The following is a 27,860-nucleotide window of genomic DNA, read 5'->3' as shown; positions in this document are numbered from 1 at the left end:
GTCATTAAGATAAGATGGGGCCTGATTATTTAAGACCTTGTATGTGAGGAGCAGGATTTTGAATTCAATTCTGGATTTAACAGGAAGCCAATAAAGGGAAGCCAAAACAGGAGAAATATGCTCTCTCTTTCTAGTCCCTGTCAGTACCCTTACTGCAGCATTTTGGATTAGCTGAAGGCTTTTCAGGGAGTTTTTAGGACGTCCTGATAATAATTAGTTACAGTAGTCCAGCCTGGAAGTCTAGAATGCATGAACTAGTTTTTCAAACAGTAGTGTGAGCAGAGTGTTCTTTGGATGAAGCACGTGAAGATTATACTGTGAAAACAGAAGTTATCTAAAAGTTTTTAATTAAATTGCCATGCAGATAAACTACTCAAAAACACCCGTGTGTTGGAACAGGAAGAGGAAGTGATACTTTACCGCAGAGAGAGCGAACACCAAGTGACAGCGCCACCCGAAGGACAGCACAGTTCTACAAGAAAGATAGATGGATAGATGCAGAATTTTGAATAGTATTATAATCTAATCAGTATAATATAATAATCAGGTGTCAGAGAAACAGTGTTCTCTGACACCAATTCAGTTCATTTACTGTTTACATTTACATTTAGTGTTTGAGTATGAGTTCCAATCCAGCTTTCAGACATTTTTTAATTTGTTTTACCAAACTACTGGTACAGATAGCTACAGGCAGATGATCTGATTCATGCAGTATATTATGTATTTATCCTCACCTTCTTCAATCTGTTTTTCTGTGTTCAATCTATACTTCCCTCCCTGTAGCTGTAAGTAAATTCTAGTACAGGAGAATCAGGATGAAAAGATGGCAACCATGCTGTTACCAACGGGTCCTGATGGCTTGCGGCGGTTCACTCGCGAATCCTTGGCTGCCTTGGAGCAGCGGATTGCGGAGGAGCAGGCCAAGAATGCCAAGGGGGCTCAGAAGAAGACAGAGCCACCGAAACCCAGGGTCGACCTGGAGGCAGGGAAGCAACTGCCACGCATCTTCGGTGAAATCCCTCAAGAACTTATTGGGGTGCCGCTGGAAGACATCGATCCATTTTACTACAAGAACCAGAGGGTAAGAGTTTGGGTTTGCTTGTCCCCTTGTGGAAGAAAGGGTTACTGTGAATCAGCACAAGTTTGTTCTGAGTGATGACCGTTGTGCTCGGATGAATAGGATACTACTCCCAATAGGAGTTGTTTGGGGTTTTTTGTAGTTATATGGCTTTTATGACTTGACAGCTTGATCTCAACTCAGATTACGTAAAAACCTGTGGAAGTTTTAAGACTACAGTGTTAGCTCTCTTCACTGCCATCATCAAAACACCAAATAAGGAAATGTCTTTTGGATGAATGGTTTTCCATATCTCTACTAGAGTTCCAGAAAGAGAATCATTGCAAAGGTGCCCTTATTTGAGTGGTTTGTATGCCCAAACTAATGTACGATGATGATAGCAGTCCTTTTAAATTCTTTTGTATTAACAAAGCTAACTGACTTTTGCTTAAAGAAACATGTCACAGATATATTGGTCCCAGCAATCACAGACATTATGGGCAGAAACTTATTCATGTTTGCAATGAAATGATCAGTATTGATAAATCTGCCAAAGATTATGTACCATTTAAATTAAAATGAGCACATCAACACTTTTACAGTGGGAGTAGTAGGAGACAAAATTCAGCCTGTTTTAACAGACTGAATCCATATAATTTTTACTGGTTAAAGAAATACTTGACACAAAATGACCATTTTCTGGGGTTTCCTTCATAGAGGCAATTTCTTGGCAACTGTTAAGAGATTGTAACCATGGCGAATCCCTGGCAATGTTAAAGTTATTAAACCACGTTTATTAATAATCGGCTTGAAAATGAAAGTGTTTGTGGTTACTAATGCAGAATTTTGCTGCTATATTTTCTGCCATGTTCGCTGATGAATGTTCATCTGAATTTGAACACGATATGATAGCGAGCCTCCAAATAAACTGGCATTTTCACAGAACTTAGCAAGTGGTTATTTGGAGCAGCGAACTGAGACGTGGCCTCTGTGACTGCTTCGCTTTAGATCTCTTGCGGATGCAGAAATAGGATTAGCAAGTTTTGATTTGCTGCTGCCCGTTAATGGGCCGTTTATGGAGAGATGAAAAAAAAAAGGATGTGGCAGTCATTCTCAGGGTCTCTTTGTTTTGGCATGTGGCGCACTGCTGGATGGGAGGATTATCCAAAGACGGAAAAATATTTAAATAAATGCCACATCTGTTGGGGAAAGGGTCAGCTCCCATTGGAGTGGTCTCCATTATCTCAGCCGGCCTCACTAACAGTGTGGACGGGCACTCACTGCTCGCTCACTTCTTGGAGCCATAAGTGCTCACGGTGAATATTAACACAAATAGTAGCTATATTGTTATCCCTGCTTGGTAAAGACAGCAGCTGAACTGCTGCTCAGACCTGCTGCTGCTGCGAGTCACTGTTGTTGTTGTGCACAAAGTGAAAATCATTTTAAGAAATGATTTTTTTGGTGTGATGTCTTTTCAAAAATGTGATTTCTGTCAATAATGTTATATTTTTCTTTTTTTCTCCCCCCTTGCAGACCTTTATAGTACTTAACAAAGGGAAGGCCATCTTCAGATTCAGCGCCACATCTGCACTTTACATATTTACTCCATTTCACCTCATCAGAGCGATTGCCATAAAGATTTTAGTTCATTCATATCCTTTTTGGGTTCTCTGCATGTGCCTCTTCCTGCTTTTATTTATCTGTTGAAGGCTCATGTGTTCCTCTTCCCCTGCTACGCTTGAAAAGGGACTTTTTAAACCACTAAAAAAAAGGGTGTTCTCTTTAAACTAAAAACATGAATGTCATTTTCCTGACATGTGATAACATGGGGATTAGACTGTGACTCAGATGTCCTGCCGTGAACAAACTAGTTTGAACCATTCCTACTGTAATTTATATATTTTACAATGAAAAGTCCAGATTTCACTTCCTGCTGACAGATAAGCCAATTTGTGATATTTACTGATTTCCCCCCTGTAGGTTTCTATTGGATTTTTCCAGTCCTATTTTTGAAACATCTTTGTGATGGTTCTCTCTGGCATCGCACACTAAATCCCCTCATATCCCTCTTTTAATCTCTGAAATGAAATAAGAGCAAGGAGATTTCACATCATGTGATGGCTGACTATTAGTTGTCAGACAGATGATTTGTAATTTTCCCAAATTTTCCTCCAACTCTCCCCTGTTATAGATTTCACTTCTGTTACTGATTCTCTGAAACATGCAGATTACTGCAGTCGGTTCTGAAGTGCAGGCTAAAAGCCCTCAATACCCAAACTATCGGTTTATTTTATAATGTAATATAATCAATCAGATAATTTAAATTATAGCGAAAAACTTTAGTGTTCATTTCAGTGAATTTCTTATCATTTTATGCTAAAGCACTTTAATCTTTGCAATCATTTGTAAAGATTCAGTAGATCCTTTAGGATTTCAGTCCATGTCTCCATATGGGAGATTATGTTTTTCTACCGAGTCGATATTAAATAGAATTTGTTTACATTGTTTTTTATAATCTGCATTTACTGTAGTCTGTAGGTACAAACAGTGACCATTCATCCTCATGTATATACTCCACAGGATTACAATAAACCTTTGTTGTTTTATTTGAATACATCGTCTGCTTATCAGAAAAACGTATTTGATTGGGTAACTGTAAATCGCCACCTTACAGTACACATTCCTTAACTCTCTTTTCACATTGTTTAGCTTGTTCATAATGTTCACTATCCTGACCAACTGTTTCTTCATGGCCATGTCTGATCCACCAACATGGACCAAGTACCTGGAGTAAGTTAATGCAGCTTGAAGTTGTTTTCTTGATTCAAAATTGTCTGCATACGTTCTAATGTGTAGTTTGCTGGGGTTTGTTGCTTTGTCAGTGGCAACTGGCAGAATCAATTGACATATGTAAGTATATGATGCATGTGATATATTCGCCATGCTTGAAAACACCACATTTGCATGTTAAGTTGAACCAAGAGAAGAATCTTGCAATATAATGTGTTGTGCATGCTGTAAAGAGGTGGCGAAGCATGCAACAGATTGTCCACATTCACAGAAACTTTTTTACTTTTTGCAACATCAGGAATTCATTTTTAGTTAATGTGGGAAGAAAAGCAGTTTTGTTTTTTGCAATAGTTTTTCCATTTGTCTTAATCAGTCTCCCGCATTGTTGGTCTTACATACTCTGACTGATCACTTCATTATGTATACCTGTTTAATTGGAGATTATGTATCGGAATTTCAGGAGCGGGACCACGTCTCCAAACACGCTCCTTCCAGTTGTCAACTATATAGGTTCCTCCAGTTCTGCAAGCTGTTCATTCTTGTTTACGTGCCCCACCCTCCCTCCCTCCTTGTTTTCAATTCTTTAACTTCTTCACTTGAATTTAGTACATGGGGATCTGCCAGGTCCGTCGCCAGTCCCCTTCGAGGTCTTCCCCAAACCGCAGCTCAATTCATGTCCAAGCGTTCACCTTTACCTACTAAAACGCTGTCAAACCTAAAATGAGGACGTGGGTCCAGCTAGTGAACTGCTCTTTAATACAAATGTCTAATCAGCCAATCACATGACAGCAACCCAGAACATTCTGCTATGCAGACATGTTCAGTTTGCCCTGTTGAATTTCGGACCGAGTATCAGAATAGGTGAATTAAAAGACTTTGAATGTGGCGTGATTGTTGTTGTCAGATGGGCTGGTCTGAGTATTTCAGAAGCTACCGGGATTTTCACTAAATTTTTCTGCGCAACCATTGCCGGGGTTTACAGACAACAGTTTGAGAAAGAAAGTATCCAGTGAATGACAGTTCACAATGTTTGAAAATGCCTTGTTAACGCCAGGTAAGAGGAGAACCTCTAATAACTCAAATAATCACTTGTTACAACTAGAAGAAGGCAGAAGAGCATGTCTGAACACCCAACATTACCATCCTTGAAGCCCACAGCAGCAGAAGACCACAGGGGTGACACCTTCTCACCTAAGAGAATGAAACTAAATTCACAAAATTGCAAAAAGGAAGATTGGAAAAATGTTGCTCCATGTGACAGTGACCATATATCCCGCCTCTCGCCATCCATAAGTGGAATGGATGGATGGAAAAATGTCACCTGGTCTGATGAGTCTCCATTTAATTTGGATGGTAGGGTCAGAATCTGGTGTAAAAAAACATGAAAGCATGGATTCATCTTGCCTTGTGTCAGTTTTTAGACACTGTACCCATCTTCTGATGGCTCTTCCTAGCAACATGTCACAAAGTTCAGATCATCTCAAACTGAAATCTTGAACATGGAAGTGAGTTCACTGTGTGCAAATTGGCTCCACAATTACCAGACCTCAGTCGACTAGAGCAAATTATGGATGTGATGGAACGGGATCTCTGACGAATGTTTCCAGCAGCTGGTTGAATTTGAGGAATCATGAGGAAATAAGGCAGCTCTGAAGTTAAAGGGTATCTTGTAAAGTGGTCAGTGAGTGTATATATGCTCTATAAAGACCATGTAGTTACAAAAACAGATCACCAAACAGGATAATCAATTGTACAATTGCACCATCAGCAGATAAACTGCCCGTGCCACTTATACAGTAAAACAGCACGAAACTGAAAAACCACAAACTGAGAAAATGAGTTGTGACGCTGTCATCACACTACATGTAGTTTCTTTTTTTTTATATCTGTCAGTCTATATATGTTTTAAGATTTGGACTTTATCATGATTTTAGTTATAGTTAGATTTCAAATCTTGGTAGATTTTTTAAAAATGGTGACAAATATTAAACAAGTAGTATTTTTTTTTCTTTTTCAAGCTCTTTCAGCATGCTGCGTCATATCTCAAACACAACTCTTCATTGTGATGAAGTGTTGAGATGTATTTAAAGCTCCAGTTTGTTTCAGTGTAACGTTGTCCTTAGTGCTAATGCTACATTGTGTTCTCCTACCATGGATCTTTTCCAGGTATACCTTCACTGGTATTTACACATTCGAGTCAGCAATAAAGATATTAGCGAGAGGTTTCTGTACAGTGCCATTCACATTTTTGAGAGATCCGTGGAACTGGCTGGACTTCACGGTGATTATGATGGCGTGAGTATCATTTCACCATTGCACACATCATCACTGTCTTCTGATTCTCTGAATCTGTGTTTGTATTCTCTTGTGAGGAACAGTTTTTAAGAAAAATGTAATGCAATCATCTGATAAAAGCAAAAATCCTCTCCCTCACTTAGTGAAGCAATAATTCTCCGTGGTGATTTGAAACACAACATTTGCTTTGTTACAAAAAAACAAACACTTCTACTGGATGAAGAGGCACTGAAAGCTGTGTCCATCAGTGCTCTGTGTGCTTGTATAGATATGGCCCAGTCTGATAATTCATCCTTGAAGCTGCACATGACATGCATACATGTATGAATGGATGTGAGCCCTTGCAGCATTGTTTTTGAGAACAAAGGGCAAAAACAGGAGACTTTAAACAAAAATGTTTTGTTGTAGCCTGTACTCACTGTGCATCCCCAGCACCTAACTCCATGCAGACTAAGTTAGTGACTAGCTATTGAACTTAGTGGAACGTTAAGCAGCTCAACACAAAATTGTTTGAGGTTGGTGGAGACCAAAATATGAGCTAAAAGACGACAAAATGTCAGATTAACAATGACCAGCTGAAAAGCTGTAATATAAACTTGTAACACTACATTCCAGACAAAGATGTGATTTCTCTTCACTTGTTGTATGAATTTCCAGATATTTGACTGAATTTGTAGACCTTGGAAATGTCTCTGCCTTGAGAACCTTCCGAGTACTGCGAGCACTGAAAACCATCTCAGTTATCCCAGGTAAGAGAACAATCAGGTTTCTTTGATTCCTTTTAGTTCTCTCTAAAATGTCTAAATGTTATTCACAAAGGTTTCTGTAATGGTGTCATACAACCAATACATATTGTTTCCTCCCCACACACACACACAAGGTCTAAAGACCATCGTTGGTGCCCTGATCCAGTCTGTGAAGAAGCTGGCAGACGTGATGATCTTGACCGTGTTCTGTCTCAGCGTGTTTGCCCTCATCGGCCTGCAGCTTTTTATGGGGTTACTGCGACAAAAGTGCGTCCGCAGCCTCTCGCACTGCGTCAACTCCTCGTTTAGCCCCAACACATCCTTCATCTGCAACAACAGAACCTGGAGCTCCACGGAGGACTTCCTCAGCAGTGAAGGTCAGCCAAAAATAGAAGAGCCTGCTATTGATCATCAGATGTACAGTGCTCTTAACAATATAATATTTAATACTTTACATATTACAACTTTTTGTATGTTTAACTGGCTTTTCCTCAGATAATTTTTACAAAGTTGAAGGAGCAAAGGATGCCTTAATATGTGGATATGGAAGTGATGCGGGGTAAGTAAACATTCGCTTTTCTTACTGCTTCTTAATCATATTTATACATTTATGATAGATGATGTCCTGTCATTTAGGAGTCTATGACTTAGGTATAATATATAGGTAACTGATCCCATTGGAGGGAGAGGTTTCGCCTGAGAGACGCTGAGCACAAGACAACATGTGGCGTGGATAATCACCACGGCTCCACTGGAGCTCTTCACAGAGAGACATGGCATTGCCAGCTGGAGAGCAGGAGGTCTTTGGAGATTTCATCATCTCAAAAGCTCTGTGCTGTGATTAGGGTAACTGGAGCAGACTAGAACACTTTGGGATTGATATTTTGTTTATCATATTTTTATTTCGACTCTACTGAAGCTTTTAACTAGTGCTTCTGACGAACCTGCTTGCTGAGCTAAAATAAGTCAAAACAATGCTAAATATAAGGTCCTAATAGTTTTAGCTGTCCCTCTCTTAGATGTAAGTAAATATAGATGTAAATGCATAGGTGAAATGGGTGATGGACTTTGTTCCCAGTCAAAGGCACAGTCTGAAACCATCCAAATATTGCTACTCAGCCTACGCACTGAATAATCCTGTAAATCCAAATGCTTTTGAAACAAGCACAACAGGATGACTCTGCCCAATGCCAGGCCCAGTTCAGGGGTTATAGTGAACTAAATACCCATCTGTGTGAATCTGAAATCCTGTAGCTCCAACAAATGGCTTCCATTAGGTGCTCTTGTTAATAATACAAGATAATGGATGATAGCAAATAAAACATGGTGATGATGTTAAAGCCTCTGCAGGGAAGTTTGATGCAGATGTTTTCAATTTTTTTGCACGTTAAACAAAGGTGGTTCTATATGAAACCTTATAGGTTTATGTCATGCATTTACTTCATGTACCATTAGCTTGTCATGTTTTTTGGAGAAGCAGGGATAAGCACCTAGAGACAGCAGGAGATGATGTAGCATATTTGCAATGTTTCTCTTTTATGGTGAAGAAATTGTTGAATATGATTCTGTAATTAAACATACCAGAAGGTTTATGTTACGGTAGAAGGCACGCCAGATTCCTTTTATATCAAGAGGAATCAGAGTAATACAATGAAGGGAAAAACTTGGCCAACCTGAACTTGATTTGTCTATTTAAATGTCTCTGGTCAACCTCGGATGTTGTTGTGGGTTATAGTTTCATATGTTGTATTCTTTTAAGCAGCTTTAGCCACGTGCATCTCACTGTAGTAACTGAGAGTGATGTTACACAATGTAGTGGTCTTTTCCCTCATGCTATTTCCCTATTTAAATCATGTCTTATATGCTTTTCTCTCCTGACCCTTTAGGTTTTAGATTCAGAGCATTCTCATTTCCAACATACCGACGATTTGTCCCGGCCCGAGGCGTTTAATAGTATGGCGAAAGGTACCCTTCCGCCTCCTTATGAAACGCTCTGGATTCTCAATTGAATCCAACAGAATGCTGCTAGTGGTGATAACACACGCTTTGAGCAGGGGCTCCAGCGGTCCATTCCAGCCTTAACCCTATCAGATCATGTTTTCCAAAGTGATTAATGATCAGAAGATTATAGCCAAGTTTTAGTTACTTTGATTCTAAAATAAAAAAAAAAGATTTGTCCACAGTTTATCTAAATGGTCTTTTGTGACCCTCAGCTAGTCACATACTCGAAGCAATCTTCTGGTTGTCACTGGTGGTCACTTCACTTCTACAGCATAGTACTGTTGGATTATGTAAGCTCAGTGATTGTCTCCGGCCAAAAAGTAGCTTTTGGCCGGAGACAATCACTGTGTCAAAAAATAGCTGTTTTTGACATTTGCGTGGACAGAAGTTTTTTTCCTCAAAGAACCAGAAATTTTGTTACAATGGCTGTTATCAATTTTTTGTTGATACCAGTTCAAATTGTTCAAACACTGTCATTAAGAATAAAGTAAATCAACCTTTTATTCTTGAAAAAAGGGCGCACCAAAAATAGCTCCTCTTGCTTCAAAGCTAACCCTTTGCACAATGTTTGTTACAGCTAGCAGGCTAGTGAACTAAAAAACAAAAAATATATATTTTAATAAAAGCAGAGAATATTTAGAGTTAAAATGTTTGAGGAGTTTGACGTTTTCTATAAATGATCAGCTAATGTTTGAATAAGGACCTAATGTTTAGCCGACATTAATAACTAGCATTTTAGCATATATTTAATTCATGCAGATATTTTGTTAGAATAATCAAGAAGAAAAAAAAAACCCAAAAAAACTCTTGATTCTTTTGCTTTGATGTAGTTACTTATCTAAAGTGGAAAGTTGTTTTTTTTCTTCTTCTTCTTGTTGGTTTGTTTGTTTGTTTTGTTTTTGCTTTATTTTATTATTTGCTTCAAGCCCTGTGTACAGCAGCTGCATGCAAAAAGATCTTTTGTTAAAAGGATTGGTGTAATAAGCAAATGCTTCAGCCAATACCTTTTGATTAGCCTTGTCTCATGCTTTCTTGCTTTGTGGTAGATCTTTGTTCTGTCTTCACTGAGATATTTGAATGCTAATCAATCAAATCAAATCAAATCAAATCAATCAATCAAATCAAGCCAAGACAAAAACTGCCAGTATGAATAAGCTAACACTATCTGACTGCCACAACTCCAGTTTTTATATAGAATTCAAAGAACAATTAAAAAAATACATATTTATATTTAATTTGCAACTTATAATCCTTCCCATTCCCAGTTATAGTTATTATGGGTGTAGTCACATATTTTTAGAGGCAACAGAATCCAGCCGCCCTTTAGTTTTTAATCCCTCTTGGTAACCTCTCCTCCAAAAGCACAGGACCTTAATCTCCCAAGAAGTACCGTCTGATTCAGTAATTTGTGTTGAAGTCAGAGCAAAAGATTTGGAGGGGGAAATGATGTCACTAAACTCACTTAAATAGTGGGTCAGTAAGATCAGGCGAGACCTACCCAGCTGTCCCACCTACAAGTCACTACATGTGAACTTTCTTTTGTTGCCCGCTTTTTGTGTTTTTGCCATTTGTGGAGCTCTAACAGAGCGCTGCAATCGATACAGCAGAGTTTGAACCTTTTTGTTGTTTTTAATGGCGTCTTTGTCCCCTTTTATTTTAACATTGCTACATCATCATCAAGAAAATGCATTTTGTTGCACTTACTGCATTTTTAAAAAACTTTCTCTCCAGCTAAACTGCAGCTAAAGCAAGAGTGGCACAGATTCGTGACATGCTTGACAGGTTAAAGATACCATAAGGTAGCTTATGGCTTTACTGGCAGATAACTGAGATGGCCTCTTAACTTGTGCAACATTTTTAGATGGAACTTTCTGAGGCTGGCTGTGGAGGAGAGCAAGATATTAAGCAGGTCAGGATGGAGGACGTAAAACATAGAGGATGCTTAATCTTTTGAGTGTATTCCAACAAGTAATCCCTGAGTAGATTTCCAAATTAAAGCTTTGGATACGTTATGATGACACACACACACAGTCACACACATGCGCACTAGCCCCCATCACGCCTACTGTAGAGTCGAGGCAAGTGCTTATCCCCTTACATCTTAAAACCACTATGCATTATAGATTATGACTGATTGTATTGAAAGTTTCCACTTTTGCCCTGAGCTGGAGCGATGCGGGCAGGAAACTCACCACCTTAGCCCCACCCAGGAAAAAAAACTGTTGCCACCGACAGATGTTATTTCCTGCTGTTATACAAACAGCAGGAAATTGATGTTGTCCTCACATATATAATATTAAAAAAAAAAAAAAAAAAAAACATTGTAAACATGTAGCAAAGGGCTTTAATAGAGGTCTAACACACCCGACCCTGTGTTAGCTGTGCTCCAATGATTGCACAAGATGACTTGTAAAATCAATTATTATTCATATTTTGCCTTTCTTTTCACATGCTGTCGCTTTTTAGATTTTTGGCTGCATGCTTCCTATAATTCCAGTAAGCAACAGGTTAATAAGGTCATAAGGCCTTTTCAACTGGAGGAACTGCAGATTGCATCACTCAGCAGTGGCTTCATTTTCAGCTCTCAGGTTTCCTCTTTGGATTAACTTAAAAAATCAATCAGTGTTGTCCTTTTTAGCTCTTACCCCAACTTCCTCAAGAGGCTTTGAGGAAATTGGGGTAGACCGCCACTGTCGCCATGGGTTTGTTCTTAATGACGTGTGGTTAAAAGAATGAAATGGGGGCACTGCTTTACCTCATAGTTTGAGCAGCTGACCATATACCCCAAGGCTAAATTCAGCTGCCTGGGTTCAACTCTGACCCAAGGTGCTTTTACCTTTGTCTTCCCTAACTGACTCATTCCCTGCTTTCCTATCTAATCAAGGCAAAAGCCCCCAAACAGTGTACTATGGTAGAGAATTCATATAAAAATAACTTCCTAGAGCCTGAGAACAGATATATATAGTAACAGTAGTAATAGCAAGTGGTAAAAATGCATGAAAAAAAAAACTTGCAGAATACTTAGATGTGATGCACAGCTGAGTTATATCTGTGTGTATCAGCAGCCCTCCATTAGGAGCAGTAACTGTGTCTCCAGGGCAGTTGCTATAGAGACTAATGGGACATGAACTCTGCAGGCACCTTGTTCACAATTACAAAACTACGACAGGACTCTCACATTTTTGTAGCTGTTTAATGGACAACAGTGGATTAACAAGCATATCATTGAGTGCAGTTTATTCATTTATAAACTGCATACAGAGGCACATAGTCTGAGCACCTACAGAAAGTTGCTCAGACCTGATTGCAGAATGACACGATGAAAACATGGAATAGTGATGATTACAGGAAAGATTGTTAGCTAAACTTAGTGATATGACACCTTCCATGCATTGTTTACCATTGTATTATTATTTTCATTTTTAATTAAGCTGCAGTTTATTTTCCAGACTAGTCATTTCATGTGTAAAGTATATAAAATGTTCCAAAGTCAAGTTATAAGTACTGTGCTGAAAATGATCTCAGACGTAAGAATTAATCACCAGCACACCAGGGCCGCTTTACATGGATGTCAATCATCAGTAACCTATACTCTCCTTGGTGGTTTATCTCGGATCTGCCCTCGTCGCATCACCAGCTAGTCGCTCAATGTCATTGAGGTTGTATGGTCTGTTAAAGTGAATTGTTCTGAGTTTAGACCCAACATGGTCTTTCATTGGACATTGCCGTATATCACTTCCTGTCAGGAAGCAGCTTTAGTTGACAGGAACTCAGCAGTATACTTGGCATTAAGCTGCAGTGTATAGGAAGCTCCACATAGTGCACATAGGAAGTGATTTGCAGTTGTGACCAGAGACAATAGAAAATCAATGGCATCTTCAAGCAAACACAAGGTGGAAATTTCCGGGATAAACTTTACAGTTGGGAGTACACTCACAGTCTTGTAGAAATCACAGTCTCCATTAGCACGTGCTCTGAAAGCCTCTTTAAACTGACGAACTTGACAAAGACTAAAACTAAAGACAGTTATTTTTTACAGGCATGATACTGTTTTCAGTTAGTGTGCATTTTTTTAAAATAAAGTTTTCCTTTTGACAAAACTCGAATTTTTAAATCACAACATTTGTTTAGATGCCGAGTTGATTAAATCGTCCTTTTTTACGACAGAAAGATTTTTGCTAATTTTGCTCAACAATGAGAGATATGAAATAAACTAAACGTGCATTGATTAACAGAGGTGAACAGATTGGTGTGAGTGATGTAGCAGAGGGCCAGCCTGGCAGGAAGATGTCGCTGGCCTCACACAGCATCCTCTGTCCTCGCTGCTGGATATTAGTGAGCATTCCTGCTTAGCTGGCGTGTTGGTGAGATCCACAGCTGTTCTCACAGCAGCGCTCTTCCGCCCAGCTGTTTGCCTGCCATTATGAAATTATTCCACACTGAGATTGACATGGCAGTCCAGCTTGTTCTCAGCTGCTGGACTTAAATATTTGCTGTAATGCCACTATGTTGACAATGAAGATCAGAGACGCTGGAATCGAGCTGATTTTTTTTTCCTGTTGCAATTTGATATCCATCTGGCTAATCTCTTTTTGCTCCAGTGCATTTTAGTGCTCCTGTCTGAAACCGGTTTCAAGTGCCGTCTTCTTTGAAATAACGGTGATGATAGTACGTACTTACTGACTCATCTCCCAGTTTTCTCTGTGGAGTCAAAGGCCGCAGAGCCACATGTAGAATGTTTTTAACTCTGGGAAAGCAGCACGCACACCGGCACGGCTATATCTCTCCGCAGCTGCTTTTAATTTCCTGTGTTCGGCCTTTGTTTATCAGTCCTGGCCTCTAATCGTTTATCTACCACCTCTCAATCATTTGCACATTACAGGAAGTGTCCAGAAGGATTTGACTGCCTAAAAGTAGGGAGGAATCCAAACTATGGCTACACCAGCTTTGACACTTTCGGCTGGGCTTTCCTGGCACTTTTCCGTCTCATGACGCAGGACTACTGGGAAAAACTGTTTCACCAGGTGCAATTTTCTACTTTTGGTTTTTCATCTATCAGCATCCTGTAGTTAGTAAATATGTGCTGAACTGCTAAAACCGTGGCTGTGATGTAGGTTTTTCCATTCATTTTAGTCACTTAAAGCAATCCCTTAACAATATGAAGGATATGGTGCCATCCTGAAATGCACTGACATTGCTGACATATAGCAAAGATTTAAAATTGCAGCCATGTCAGATGTTCACTAGTAGTTCATACTGTAATATACAAAATAAGATATTTGGATGAGCAGGGAGAAACTGTGAAGTGTTAATAAATTAACTGTGTTGCTTTCTGTACTGAACTGTGTTGTTTAGCTTGAGCATATGATCTGCCTTATGACTATACACAGTGCTGAACCAGTGACTCTGGTGAATTTGCTTTTATTGCCTTTACTTTCTTTGATTCCCACAGACTCTGCGCTCAGCTGGGAAGACCTACATGATCTTCTTTGTTCTAGTGATCTTCATGGGCTCTTTCTACCTGGTCAACCTTATCCTGGCTGTGGTGGCCATGGCCTACGAGGAGCAGAATCAGGCAACCATCGCTGAGGCCTGGCAGAAGGAGAGAGAGTTTCAGATGGCCATGGAACAACTGAGAAGAGAGCAAAGAGTAAGTGCGGTGCATTGTCATATTTTCATGTGCGCCTTCAGCTGAAGACAGACACAACTGTAACTCTTTCAAACAATTTCATCCCATGTGAAGCTGGCAGCAAAAAGACAAGCACAGGAGACAGACTCAGTGTTGTCCCCGGAGCTGTCTCCATTCTGTGTGAAGTACACAGGAAGTATACGAAGAAGCAGCAGCAGAAGAAGAAGATCTCACAGGACGCTGTCCGAAGAAACGGCAGAAGAAGCTGCAGAACAGAAGATGGAGCCCCTGGAAGAAGTAATGGTATGTAACCTTAAGGAGCGCGCTGTCGAGTTGTTAATAGTTGAAACCACAGAAGCTAATGCGTTCTTCCATATTTCTGTAGCCTCCCCTGTCCCCCTTGCCGGCCCACCCTCTGCTGGCCACGCTATCCTCTCACCCGCTCAGCACCAGACGAGGAAGCCAGAACAGCATCTTCAGCTCCTTCCGCGTTCGCAACAACTCAGAGGCCGACTTCGCGGACGACGAGTACAGCGTTCACGGAGACGTCTTCAGGAGTCGCACCAGTTCGACAGCGACGCCATGGAAGAGGAGAACGGGCAGCGTGAGAAGCCACTGCTCCCAAATCTTCACCCCCAGCCTCAATGTCAACGGTCGACTGAACATCTCCCTCGACCACAATGGAGTCATGACTATGGGTCTGCTCACCCCTACGTCCATGCCAGCTCACAGCATGGAGAGAGTCAGGGAAGACACAGTGAGTGACGGAGCCTTTGTTATGAGACTGTTCTGAAAAGTTTAAATATGAGTTTATAAGAACATGACAATACAGCCTTGTTTGTCTGGGTTTTTTTTTTTAGATATTTTCTGTTTGCCAGAAGCCCTCCAGCACAGAGGAGACAGTTCCAAGGCCTCTCCTGCAACCTTCCCCCACAGTGACAGACCCATCCCCCGTGCGCAGGAAAAGGGGCCTGAGCTCTGTCAGCTTTTATAGTGATGCCATGGACGGTGCGTCCATTTCACTGTTTAAGGAAGTGTTCAGAAATTACATCCCTTTTTGGGGATATATAAAGCTAGCTTAGCAAAAGGGTTGGAAACAGCTAGCCTGGTCATGTCTGAAGGTTACTAGATCCTCTACAGGTTGCTAAATAACATATCCAGGAAGTTATTACATCAAAAAATAGTGTAACAAATGCATATATCTCCCATTATTTCTTTAGTACTGTTTTGTGTCATTAAGCAGATGACACCTAACATATTTAAGGTCCCAGTAGGTGGATTTTGCTACTTCCCAAACAAAGCCAAACCAGCTTTCCCCCTGATTTCTGTATTTATGCTCAGCTGTTATAATGAAGGAATAGTAGAAGAAATTAGAACTGGTTTTCTCAACCAACCCTCCACCTGCCCAAATAACATTTAACTTTAGTTAACTTTGCTAGCAGAGCAGCCTAATGTATATAACATTATGATTGTTGGAGCGATGTTTGCCTAGAGCGCCAAAGGACCCTAGAATCGCCCCTGGTTTCAGGTTTTAGCTGTTCAAAAATGATCAAGTTATCTGCAGATATAAATCATTTCCGTGTGGTGTCTCTGCAGAGCTGGAGGAGTCGAGGCAAAAGTGCCATCCCTGCTGGTACACGTATGCCAAGAAGTATCTGATATGGGACTGCTGCCCCTGGTGGCTGAAGCTGAAGGAGTATGTGAAGCTAATGGTGATGGATCCTTTCCTGGATCTTGGTATCACCATATGCATTGTGCTGAACACCCTCTTCATGGCACTTGAACACTACCCCATGACTGATGAGTTCAACACCATGCTCTCAGTGGGCAATCTGGTAAGAGGGTTTTAAAGATACCAGAGGGATGTTTCCAGCTTTTAACACACTTTCTATAAGTGCTGTCGGGTGCTAGATAAGGAGAGGAGAGTGGAACAGAGAGGAAACTGAATTGGCCGGCATTCAGATAATCCGTCTCTGTTTGCAGACAGGTTGTTTTTTAAAGCAGGTGCAGGACAGGAGGTCAAATACAGTGATGCTGATCCGCTGTCAAAGATTCTGTTTTAGACTATTTGCGATTATCTTTAATAACATGGAGTATTTTTAGCAAGAGGTGGAATTGATTTCCTGTAGTTCTGTTTTGAAATCTCTTCCTACCGGTGAATTTTAGACTCTGACAGAGATTTGGTAAATAAATAAATACATTAAGTAATTTTAAAATTATATAACTGTATATGTACCTTTATATGAATAAATTAAAAACAACAACAAAAATGAAATAACATATTGAAATACATTGTTATATTTTCTGTTGAACTAAGGTTTGTGTGCAGAAACCTTCACTGAAATGTTTTTAGTTCACTCATTAATAAAATTCAAATTACACATCTTTTGAAGGCAGTTGTGTAAAATTGTTTATTTGTGGTCAACAAAAGAGAAACAACTCATCTAAAAGACAGTGAATGCTCTACTAATTAAGCTGTAGCTATATAATATTCCTAGTGTTTGGCTGGATTTTTCACCTCTAAAATATCCTTTTGTCACTCTGTGTTTTTTTTCTAGGTGTTCACTGGTATATTTACAGCTGAGATGGTACTGAAGCTGATTGCCATGGACCCCTACTACTACTTCCAACAGGGCTGGAACATCTTTGACGGCGTCATTGTTTGCCTCAGTTTAATGGAGCTGGGCCTCTCCAATGTGGAGGGACTGTCCGTCCTGCGATCTTTCAGATTGGTGAGGGAAATCTTGTTCATTCTCTGTGTTACTTTGAAGAAAATTGATTAATTATTTCCGATTGATCAGCTCCTGATGAACAGAAGACAAAACCTAGACACAGGAGCAGATTCAACTATTTGCAATGGGAAACAGACAGCTGATGAACTAAGGGTTCTCGGATGGGTGAAGTCTAAGATAAAAGTATGGACAAAGCACAATATGTCCATTAAAAAAAACGATGATACCTAGGAACAGAGTTGTCAGAGTTTCACATTATATCTAATAATCAGACTACATCTAAAAACATAAAAGTCTCTTAAGGTTTTAACTCTGAAGTCTAGTTAACTTGTGCAACTTGTACAGTGTAATAGTCAGTCTATTCTGAAGATGCAGCATCATTTGTCTTCACATTTCTCTTATCATAAGTTGCGAGTCTTCAAGCTGGCAAAATCCTGGCCCACTCTCAACACTCTCATCAAGATCATCGGCAACTCGGTGGGCGCCCTGGGAAACCTGACGCTGGTGCTGGCCATCATTGTTTTCATCTTCGCTGTGGTGGGAATGCAGCTATTCGGCAAGAACTATCAGGACTGTGTCTGTAAGATCTCCTTTGACTGTCAGATGCCTCGCTGGCACATGAAGGACTTCTTCCACTCCTTCCTGATTGTGTTCAGGGTCTTGTGCGGCGAGTGGATCGAGACCATGTGGGACTGTATGGAAGTGGCTGGCCAGCCCCTCTGCATCCTGGTCTTCATGTTGGTCATGGTCATAGGGAACTTGGTGGTAAGTTATTATGACTTGGCATTTAAACTCTAACCTGTTTAAGCTTATGTTGAGTGATAGTCTATATTTTTTGTACCGGCAAAGCTCACAAAAAGATTAAACTCAACAAGAGTTTCTTTTGAGAAGTGTCTGTGTGGCCTTTCCCCTGTTCCTCTGTGCTGCAAAGTTCAGACAGTAGAAATGAGTCAACCGTGTTGCACTGAGTGACATTTATCTCAGTCCTACATGCACCACATTGCTGCTGCAAATGCCAACTACAGGATCAGGCACGAGGTGCAGTCAAAAAGCTGAAAACTGAATCCAGTCCTAATTTAAACTGTCTGATCCCTCCTTCACGTTCTTTCATTGGAAAGCTTTCACTGGAAGTCCTGTTCTGATCAGCTGCACTTGCATAGAGAGCAAACATCAACTTCTGTCACAAACTGACCAACTTTCATGCCGCAACCGTCACATTGCTCATAGCAGTGATCTCAAAGTCATAGCCACCCGACTCAGAGAGCATCCTCACATCATGTCCGGAGCACAGGCAACATGGTTGTTCACCAGAAATGACCCCAAAGTCAAACTTTCAGTGTGGAAATTACTGTCACATCACCATGTGGTAGCAAGTCATTCCCCACCACCCTGAGATTTGCCTCCAACTGTGCAGTTAAATTACCAACTGTGCAGGAACTGGAGCAGCACTTCCCCGGGAAATTACCTGGAAGGGGAGACTGAGAAAATTAAAGTTTGTTATTTTTGAACATACCTTAAATGTTTAGGTCAGTGGCTGAACTACTCTGAAAACAGACTTGTTAAAAAAAGGTGTCCAGGCAGTACGTGGAATTACTCAGCCTATTTAAACGTATAGAAGTATGGATTTTTGTAAGCATTACAAAATGATTGAATCCATTGCTCCTTAATAAAGATTTTAAAAAATGAAGGATATGTGGAGGGTATGAGTGTATCATTTGTCTTTAACAGAAGAAGTGCTTTTGATGTTCAGGCAAAGTTGTGACAGGCAAAGTTATCCTTTAAACAGTATTTGATGACTAAGAGCGATGCAGTAGCGTTTCAATGCTACCAAATCCACTTGGTGATGTCACAAGTAATCTGGGATTACGTGGCACAAGAGAGGACTGCTGATTGTGTATTATGTGAATGGACCATCCTTCAAGTTAATTATGTTAAAATTTGCAAGCTGTATTAGTTTGTATATCTGTAAATGAGCAACTCTTCAGCATGCTGTATTAAATGAAAGTGTCATGGTCTTGCTTCAGATTAGATTTAGCAGAGTTTCTACCAAGTTTAATAGATTATAGATTTATGAGATGTGCAGATCATTTCGTTCTATTTTCACTTGCATTTTTACACATCACCTCAACTTAAAAACCCTCTGTTATTTGTGCTGCATCATATGTGTATTATCTACACATGTTGCCGTGCAAACTGAAGCGACAAGAGACAAACTCAGTGCTGGAGCAGCTTTACTGCCCTTTTATCCACCACTAATGAGCTAAGCCTTACGGGTGAAATGGGGACCCAAGTGTTGCACAAACACCGCAGAGCGTTCACCCCGTTTAACACCAAGTTTTGATTTTTACTCATTTTGCAAGCCAACACATGCAGCTGTTAAAAAAAACAGCAGTTAATTAATTCAGTTTTAATTGTATACGCCCACCCACATTCACTGCTCCTCCCATATGGCCAGCCGTTTCCTGTGAGCTGATATTAAAGAATACAAAAGCGCGCTGAATTTGCAGGATTTGTTTATACTCAACGTTGTTTTGCTTTGAATGTGGTGTCGTTCCAGTGGTGATCCTGGTAATAGAAATACATGCAGACATAGTTGTATTTTAGTATAGCACTATTTTAACCCAGTAAAAATCTAGTTTTATTTACTTGTTCACTTGCTCCCCTCGACTTTTGTAGTTAGGATAAGTTTAAATTCTTTTGACAAAAAATTAGCAAGAGATTTGCATAATTCAAACCCAGTCAAAAGAATGGTACTAGATATTTCTAGGTGTACATAGCAGTTTCTCAAGTATCACATAGATGCTATTAGTGGATAGAGACACTTTCATTGACTGTATTGCCTTGTTAGCCTAAAGATCAAATCACAACAGCGCTCCCTATGGAATTTAATGGACAGGAACCTCTCTGTGCACATGAATCGTGGGAAAGCAGTTTATCTGTGGGATTATCCAGGATGCTTAGGGGTGAGAAGGTCGGAGGGCATTCATCACTAATCATCTGCTCATGCTCCCCATCTCTGAGTAGCTCAGTGGCTAAAGATGATCCTTGCCAACTGTGCACATCACCCATGAAGGGAATGCACACACAGACACACACACATATGTGCAGTGTTATGCCCCGTGCTGCTGCTCTCTAAGCTAGCAGACAGATTACTTACGAGTTGGATGCTTTGAACCTTGACTTCAGGAGGCCTGAAACATCAGCCATATGTGCCTGAGCGTATCATTGTTGCAGAACTTTGCGGGATTTGCCAATGTTGACAAAATATATGGGACATCATGTCAGGCATTATGTCAAATGATAAAGCATACATACATACTAAACAATTCAGAGCTTTGCGCATCAGATGGCGATACAAGCATAATATGGCTATACAATGTCCTGCTTTGTTAACCCTTTTCACACCAAGGATCTCTGCTGCAGGCCATATTAACACACTACCCACCACCACCTATTATTGTGGAGTGTGGCATATTGAATAAAGAGGCTGTGTGGAAATGGGATGTAGCATTTCTGTGCATAAGCAAATTTGGTTGAAATGTGTTTCTTATTTGTAGATGCAAAAAAGAAAGAGAGAAAGGGGCTAAGGGCTTAAGTGGTTACGGCTAAATAGCTATAAACAAGTTTAATAGTTTCATCCATTCAGATGTAAGTAAACATACATTTTTTGGTATGTCAACAGGTGCTGAATCTCTTTCTGGCCCTGCTGCTGAGCTCCTTCAGCTCAGACAATCTCTCTGCTCCAGACGAAGACGGGGACTTGAATAACATTCAGATTGCCATCGCTCGCATCCATTCCGGCATTTCCTGGATTGTCACAAGCGTCATCAACCTCTGCAACAGGAGCTTGAAGCGTCGAAAACACAAAGCCAAGGAAACCAGTCAGGCCCTCAAGCCGGTCGGAAATCACATGGAGAGCAATGGGGGGATTTTTGGACGTTATGGAGAGAAGTACATCGTACCAGAGGAGGACAGCTACATGACCAACCCAAACCTGACTGTCATTGTTCCTATCGCGCCTGGGGAGTCAGATGTGGAGTTTTTGGAGGAGGAGGAGATCTCAGAGTCATCAGAGGATGAAGAAAACAAACTGGTAAGTATGTCGTGCCCAGAATCATGTTTGGGGCTTAACTTCAGGCTTTAATGCTCTCTGAACTTACATACTTTAGAGAATGTGATTTTATCGGCATACTTTTCGCTAAGAATGAAATCTCATCTTGTCATTTGAAACACTCAACTTGTTTGTTTGGCTTGTGTTTCTTATTATATAAATGAATAATTACTTGGTTTTTTGCTGTTTGTATATGCTGAGATAAACTCCAGAAGTCCACGTTGACAACAAATTATGATTTTGAAATTATTGTCTGATCTACCTATTAAATTGAGATGTGCTGGAATAATTGAAGTTTTTTCAAAGATTTTTCAGAAGCTTTTAACTTTTACAAAGGGTCTGTATGAGAATGAACATGATATCAAAATGGCGGGATTAGTTTATCATGTTTAATGACTGGACACAGAAGGGCTGCACACTTTCAAAACTAGCTGTGGCTAAAACAGAGCTTATACTGTTTAGCATATGTGTGTATGTTTAAGCATATATGTTTTGTGCTGGTAGCCTAAATATTATTAGTAACATCTGTGTTTTCTAATTCTGATGATGATGATGATGCTATGGAATCAGTCTGTCATAGAGTCCCGCACACCCACACACATGTTAATGAGATGTGGTTGAATGTGTGCCGAGCTATGCTTAAAGCTATATTTAGTACACACATCTTAAAGGGGTTGATTATCCCTAACTAACAGGAAAATGAGGCCATTACTATTTAAGCCACACATCTTATCCTTTGAATTTAGATTTTCAGTCCCATTGAGACACGTGTAGAAAATCAGGGTCCTAGCCACACAGTCAGCCTTTACAAACATTTGTAAAAGAATGGCTCGTTCCAAAGTGCTCACAGAATTTGAAGGTGGCGCTGTCACAGGATGTCACTGTAGCAAGAAGTCAGCATTCGATATCTCTTCCCTTCTAGATATTCCACGATCCACTGTAAGTGCTATTATTACAAAGGGAAAGCTTTTAGGAGCCACAGCAATGACCCATGGAGTTACAGCCCACTTAAAGTTACAGTATCAGGTTGCCAAGTGGTAAGGTGCATAGTGAGTAAAAGTCACCAATGCTCTTCTGACTCAAAACCTCTTCTGGCATTAACATCAGCACAAAAACTGTGTGCTGGCAGCTTCATGTGTTTGGATGGCTGAGCAACTCCGGTAGGTTTGATGTTTAGGTCTCCCTGTACTTTTGTCCACAGCACTCTTTACACCCATTAGCGAGAACTGTAAGATTATATGATTATTAAGAGTACAAACATTGGAAGAACACATAATTGAAATCATTAAAATATAAAGGAAAGAAAATTGCAATTGAAAGCAGAACAAGTTTATAGAAATCAAAATGATAAGAACATGAACAACTGAACAAAAGAATCTGGGATTAAAGCAGTTCAAGACTTCAGTGTTAGAAACGCAGGACGTATACAGCAGAGGGTGCATCGCTGAAGTGCCTGCCTAAACAGAAATGTCTTTAGCACACTTCTGAAAGCCTCTTAGGGAATCTTAGGGAAGCACACCGAGCATTCGACGGGTCAGGCATCGCAGCTTGAAAAGCTCACCCCTGATCCGTAGGTGCATTAGTATTATTTGCCCAGCATTAGACAGCTAACTTACACACCAACACTGGACGAAGCTGTAATGACTGAGATACAGTTTGTTTCTTGTTTGCATTTCTGTACATATTAAATGAGTTTACCGTGCACTCAGCAACAGTAACTAACACCGTGTGTATAATTGCTTTAATTTGCATGAAAACGCAACAGTGAGAGTGCAATAGCACTCCTCAGTTTTTGTATAGATTTGGATTTGACTGTGTTCATTCGAAAGCTTTAGAGTCAGACTGTCCTGCAGATCGGGCGTTTGTTGAGGCGGAGGATGTGTCGTTCCTGTCCTGTCTGGCAGAAAAACAGGAGCAGGCCAGATGTGGAGCCAGGCGCTGTAGAGCAGATTAAACTGACACAGCTGAGCTGGGCAGCCTGCAGTCTGGTGCTCTCTCTTCCTCTTTCCCTCCCATTCGCTGCTGCACACCACACTAGAACTAGGCATCATGAAAAACGGGGGCGGGGGGGACCTCCAATCGTCCATCAGCTTAACTGGGCATCTGCAGCTGCTCTGCATATGCAGAGCTCTAAGCACACACAAAAGTGATAAACATATTATGTGTAAGAATATTGTTAAAAAGAAATCCTATAGTTAAGTATTTGAGTCTTCTCTAGAGTGTAAATAAATCTCCTTTGCTTAAATGGGATCAATTACTACTTTCTGATGTGCCATCAGTCCATTATGTTTCTCACTGTCTTTAAACTCTAAGATGAGCAATGCTGGTAATTTGGTTTCCAGATCCCGTGCACGCCCTTTAATGCTGGATTAAATTTCGTATCATTTTACGAGATTGAAGCTGCACCTCTGTCCTGTAAATCATATGAAATATGTTGTTGTTACAACACATGAAAATCTCATCAAAATTGCAGTAAGCCTCACAGGAGAGTCCATCAAGGTGCGCCGGCTCTGATGGGATGAATGCACGCAGGCTCATGTGGAGCAGGAAAATGTGCTGCAACTTCTTTTTCTTTAAAAAAAAACTCTTAATGTGTGACGTGAATGTATGACAACAGCATCAGCAGTATCACAACAGGCTGGGGAACACAACCAGAACAAATCGCTGTTTGCTCGTTTAATATAGATTCATATTCTGTATTTACACATGCAGATGTCAAAGAGCTGAGGGCTGTTTCCATACGAGGGCACATGATTGTAAACACTCAGACTTTATTTTGTAGGAGAAGATCAGCCTGTCAGAGGGCAGCACAGTGGATCTAAGGAAGCCCGGAGAGGAAGAGGATAACTTGTCAGTGCTGGATGAAGACAGTATGGAGCCTGATGAATGCTTTCCTGAATGTGAGCGAAAGTAGCAACCTCACTAAATCTGCTAACGTGCGTTCATTTAAAATGTTTATTTTTTTCCTTCATGCTGTGATAAATGCCGGTTTGTTTGTTGACACGGTCATCAGTCTGCATGAGACACTGCCAGTGCTGTAACATCAACACCAGCCGTGGACTAGGACAGGCCTGGTGGAGGCTGAGGAAGACCTGCTACCAGATTGTGGAGCACAGCTGGTTTGAGACATTCATCATCTTCATGATCCTGCTCAGCAGTGGGGCTCTGGTAAGGGTCCTAGATCTAATTAGAAAGATTAGTATTGATCCAATACCAATATTAATTATTAATCTCCGGATTGACCAACAGTATCAGCAGTAGATTTGATGAGACGTTGAGCTGGCTGATGTCCAAATTGCGCCTTTTGTGTAGTTTTAAAGAAAAAAACTTCTCACAGATGGTTTTCTTATGCTGAGCAATGGAAATGTAATGCTGCGTTTTCTTATACTGCAGGCATTTGAAGACATTTACATTGAAAAGAGAAAAGTCATAAAGGTGATGCTGGAGTACGCTGACAAAGTCTTCTCCTACATCTTCGTCCTGGAGATGTTCCTCAAGTGGATTGCATACGGCTTCAAGACGTATTTTACAAACTACTGGTGCTGGCTCGACTTTCTGATTGTGGATGTAAGTTAACGCTTTGCTGCTTTGGTTTTCAAATCATGTGACGTGAAAGGATGTAGCTGAATGTATGCCGTACTTGTGGGATTTATAGCTCTAATGATGCCAGATTTTTCACAGGAGAGCACGTGAATTCGTTCTAGACAACATTTTCAATACCTGAACCTGTTCGCTGCAGAACTAAGTGCTAATTCACACTGAAACAGTAGATACGTTGTAGATTTTTGCAGCTGCTCTCATGTCAGGATTTGGCCGTTCCCCAGTAGGATTTTGCCACACATTTGTGGGGAACTGGATGCGGTTCTGTAAGTGTCTAGTCACTCAAAGTGCCCGAGGCATGCAGCCCTTGACTTCCTCTGATTTCACCTGCTGTTACACAGATTGCCACAGACCGCTCTATTGTTAGGGTAAGTTGTAGTTAGCAGGTCCCAGGTGAGTATGGAGTCTGGGACTGGAAACTTGCATCCGCATCACAAATGCTTCTGTGTTTCTTCACTCGTAAGCGCTTTTTGTTGCGATATCAAAAGCCACCGTCTTGTTTCTAAACAAATGCTTTTCATATAAAATGAGATTTAAAATAAGAATAATTTTAAAAAACCGCTCTCAGCAATCATCGTTTGAACCGCTTGGGTACAGGACCTTGGCTTTTATATCAAAAACAAACGCAGTTTCATGTGATCTGAGGCTTATCTACAGAAGATCTGGTTTACTGTGGAACGTAAAGTCTTGTTTTTGAACTGCACCAGCTGAATTCATGTGTGACCTGTTTGGTGTAACTCAGGTACCGAGCGTTCTCTGTTTTTTATGTTTAAAGGAAGTCCTAGCAAACTTTTCTTTCCTACTTTTGCTTTATTTTTGTATTTTTTTTGTCTGTATTGTGGTAGAGCCAAAGACTTCTGTAGTCCTGAAATTGATTTTGAGTATCTTCTTTAGATATATTGGCCAAACGCATCTTTAAAAGGACTTTTATAAAGAAATACAGATCATTGGGACCTTATTAGCCCTAAATTGTTTTGAATGAACTTATTGGATCAATTTGGAACAAAATGGGAAACAAATTTGGCAAAGAAAGATTAAACTTCTTTATAAAACTCACTCTATTTGATATATATACATATTTATATGCATATATAGCTGAGTATGCATGCATGGATACTGTTTTTACCATATGTGCATACTTGTCTGTGTTTTTTCATCATCCTTCATGACTCGACTTTCTCACATATCTTTCATGCCATTTTCATCCATAGCTGTCATCCAAGGGTCATTCAACAGCGGAATACCATTTTGTTTTGTCTCTTTTGGATGTAGAATAGAGTGGAAGTCTAAATTTGCTGAAACGATGATTCAAAAACCAAATCAAATCTAAACCTCAAAAATACAATATTTGTGTTCCTAACTGTGGAATGTCCCAAAATACACACAAAAAATGTGACTATGGCTCTTTAAATGTTTCTGACGTGTCTCTTACGACTCTCCTCCGTTTTTTTGATTCTTTATAAGAGTCGCTAAAAATATACTCACTTTCTTGGCAAATGTGCTGATAAGACCAGTTGATATTGTTTTTTTCAGTACTTTTCGCTGTTTCCTCTCAAAGGTTTAAGCACAGATGGCTGTTTTATGATTCTCAGAGTTCATACACCTTTCTGTACTCCACATAGGTGTCCTTGATAAGCCTGGTAGCAAATTCACTGGGATATTCTGACTTTACTGCCATCAAGTCCCTGAGGACCCTCCGTGCTTTGAGACCTCTCAGAGCTCTGTCCAGATTTGAGGGCATGAGGGTGAGAAATATGTTTTCTGTCCTTTGCTGTCACTGTCGGCTACTAACATCCTGATTAATCTCATTAATATTCTTTCACTTATGGATAAACCCTTAGCTATAAAGCAACTTTAGCATTGGGACTACCACAACAGCTTAATTGGTTAGTAGTTTTCTACAAGGTAGAAATGTCTCAACAGCTGCTGAGTGGATAAAACTTTGGAACTGATGTCACTGTGGATGTGTTGTAGTATTTCAGGGATTTTGTTACATGTAAAGTCTTTACTTATCCAACGAAAGACAGCAGTTCTTTAGCTTCTTGCTAGATTAGCCCTAAACTTTGTGCAAACATGTATAGTTCCCAATCTTATTGTAAAAAATGTAAATTACTCTAAAGTTCTGACAACTAGATTTTCCAGCAGTATATGTGTTTTATAGGGTACATGCTGAACCGAGCCATACTAAATGTAAACTTTACAGTACTGTTATACTTTTATAACAGTAGCTGTTAGCTGTTATACTTTTATTTTAGTGATTGTGATTTAATGCAGTTTAAATGGTAAATGGACTGGTTCTTATATAGCGCTTTTCTACTCTTCTGAGCACTCAAAGCACTTTACACAACTTGTGCATTCACCCATTCACACCCATTCACACCAGCACATTTTTCTAGGTGCTTTCTAAGTAACATTCACACACACTCATACTCCAATGGTTTGGGGTTAGTATCTTGCCCAAGGATATTTGGCATGCAGACTAGGGGAAGCCAGGAATCGAACCACCAACCTTCCGATCAGTAAATGACCTGCTCTACTGAGCTACAGCCACTCCGTTTATTTAACTGCCACTTTATTAGGTACATCTTTTTACCTGCTTACTAACACCTAATCACATGGAAGCAACCCAATTCATTTAGGCATGGAGACATGGTAAAAGGACCAGCTTAGGTTCAAAGCAAGCACCAGAATGTGGGGGAAGATGATTTGAGTGATTTTGATTTGGGCTCTGAAAACAAAGGGGGTCTCACACTAATACTAGCAAGGTGTCGCTCATAAAGTGGCCATGTGTATAAACGTGTGTGTCTGTCCATATACCCTGAATTTGTATGACAGTATCGCCACATTGTTATGTATCCAACGGACTTTTCCTGTACTTTCAAAAATCATACATGTGATT

General features: G+C 40.2%; 1 protein-coding gene across 2 annotated transcripts in view; it reads left to right on the top strand.

Moving 5' to 3' along the window:
• LOC102293788 (sodium channel protein type 4 subunit alpha B) overlaps window positions 1-27,860 on the top strand; it is a 42,315-nt gene that overhangs the window by 6,736 nt on the left and 7,719 nt on the right. Inside the window, exons 2-21 of one of the 2 annotated variants that reach the window (XM_014337241.2) lie at window positions 784-1,081; window positions 2,591-2,709; window positions 3,758-3,847; window positions 6,014-6,142; window positions 6,800-6,891; window positions 7,023-7,265; window positions 7,384-7,447; window positions 13,772-13,913; window positions 14,342-14,539; window positions 14,633-14,821; window positions 14,904-15,275; window positions 15,379-15,526; window positions 16,115-16,353; window positions 17,077-17,250; window positions 17,659-18,015; window positions 20,933-21,343; window positions 24,144-24,261; window positions 24,375-24,529; window positions 24,755-24,928; window positions 26,584-26,706. In XM_014337241.2, coding sequence (XP_014192727.1) covers window positions 824-1,081; window positions 2,591-2,709; window positions 3,758-3,847; window positions 6,014-6,142; window positions 6,800-6,891; window positions 7,023-7,265; window positions 7,384-7,447; window positions 13,772-13,913; window positions 14,342-14,539; window positions 14,633-14,821; window positions 14,904-15,275; window positions 15,379-15,526; window positions 16,115-16,353; window positions 17,077-17,250; window positions 17,659-18,015; window positions 20,933-21,343; window positions 24,144-24,261; window positions 24,375-24,529; window positions 24,755-24,928; window positions 26,584-26,706 — 3,795 coding nt within the window. In that variant the 5' untranslated portion in view covers window positions 784-823. Of the gene's footprint in view, window positions 1-218; window positions 1,082-2,590; window positions 2,710-3,757; window positions 3,848-6,013; window positions 6,143-6,799; window positions 6,892-7,022; window positions 7,266-7,383; window positions 7,448-13,771; window positions 13,914-14,341; window positions 14,540-14,632; window positions 14,822-14,903; window positions 15,276-15,378; window positions 15,527-16,114; window positions 16,354-17,076; window positions 17,251-17,658; window positions 18,016-20,932; window positions 21,344-24,143; window positions 24,262-24,374; window positions 24,530-24,754; window positions 24,929-26,583; window positions 26,707-27,860 lie in introns of those variants that run through there. The other variant, XM_042225483.1, reaches the window with a different exon arrangement.

The sequence above is a fragment of the Haplochromis burtoni genome, unplaced genomic scaffold, assembly GCF_018398535.1.
Source record: "Haplochromis burtoni strain Fernald_Lab_line unplaced genomic scaffold, NCSU_Asbu1 Contig_172, whole genome shotgun sequence".
Classification (NCBI taxonomy): Eukaryota; Metazoa; Chordata; class Actinopteri; order Cichliformes; family Cichlidae; genus Haplochromis; species Haplochromis burtoni.
The sequence above is the reverse complement of the archived record's forward strand: the minus strand, read 5'-3'. Positions and strand labels throughout refer to the sequence as shown.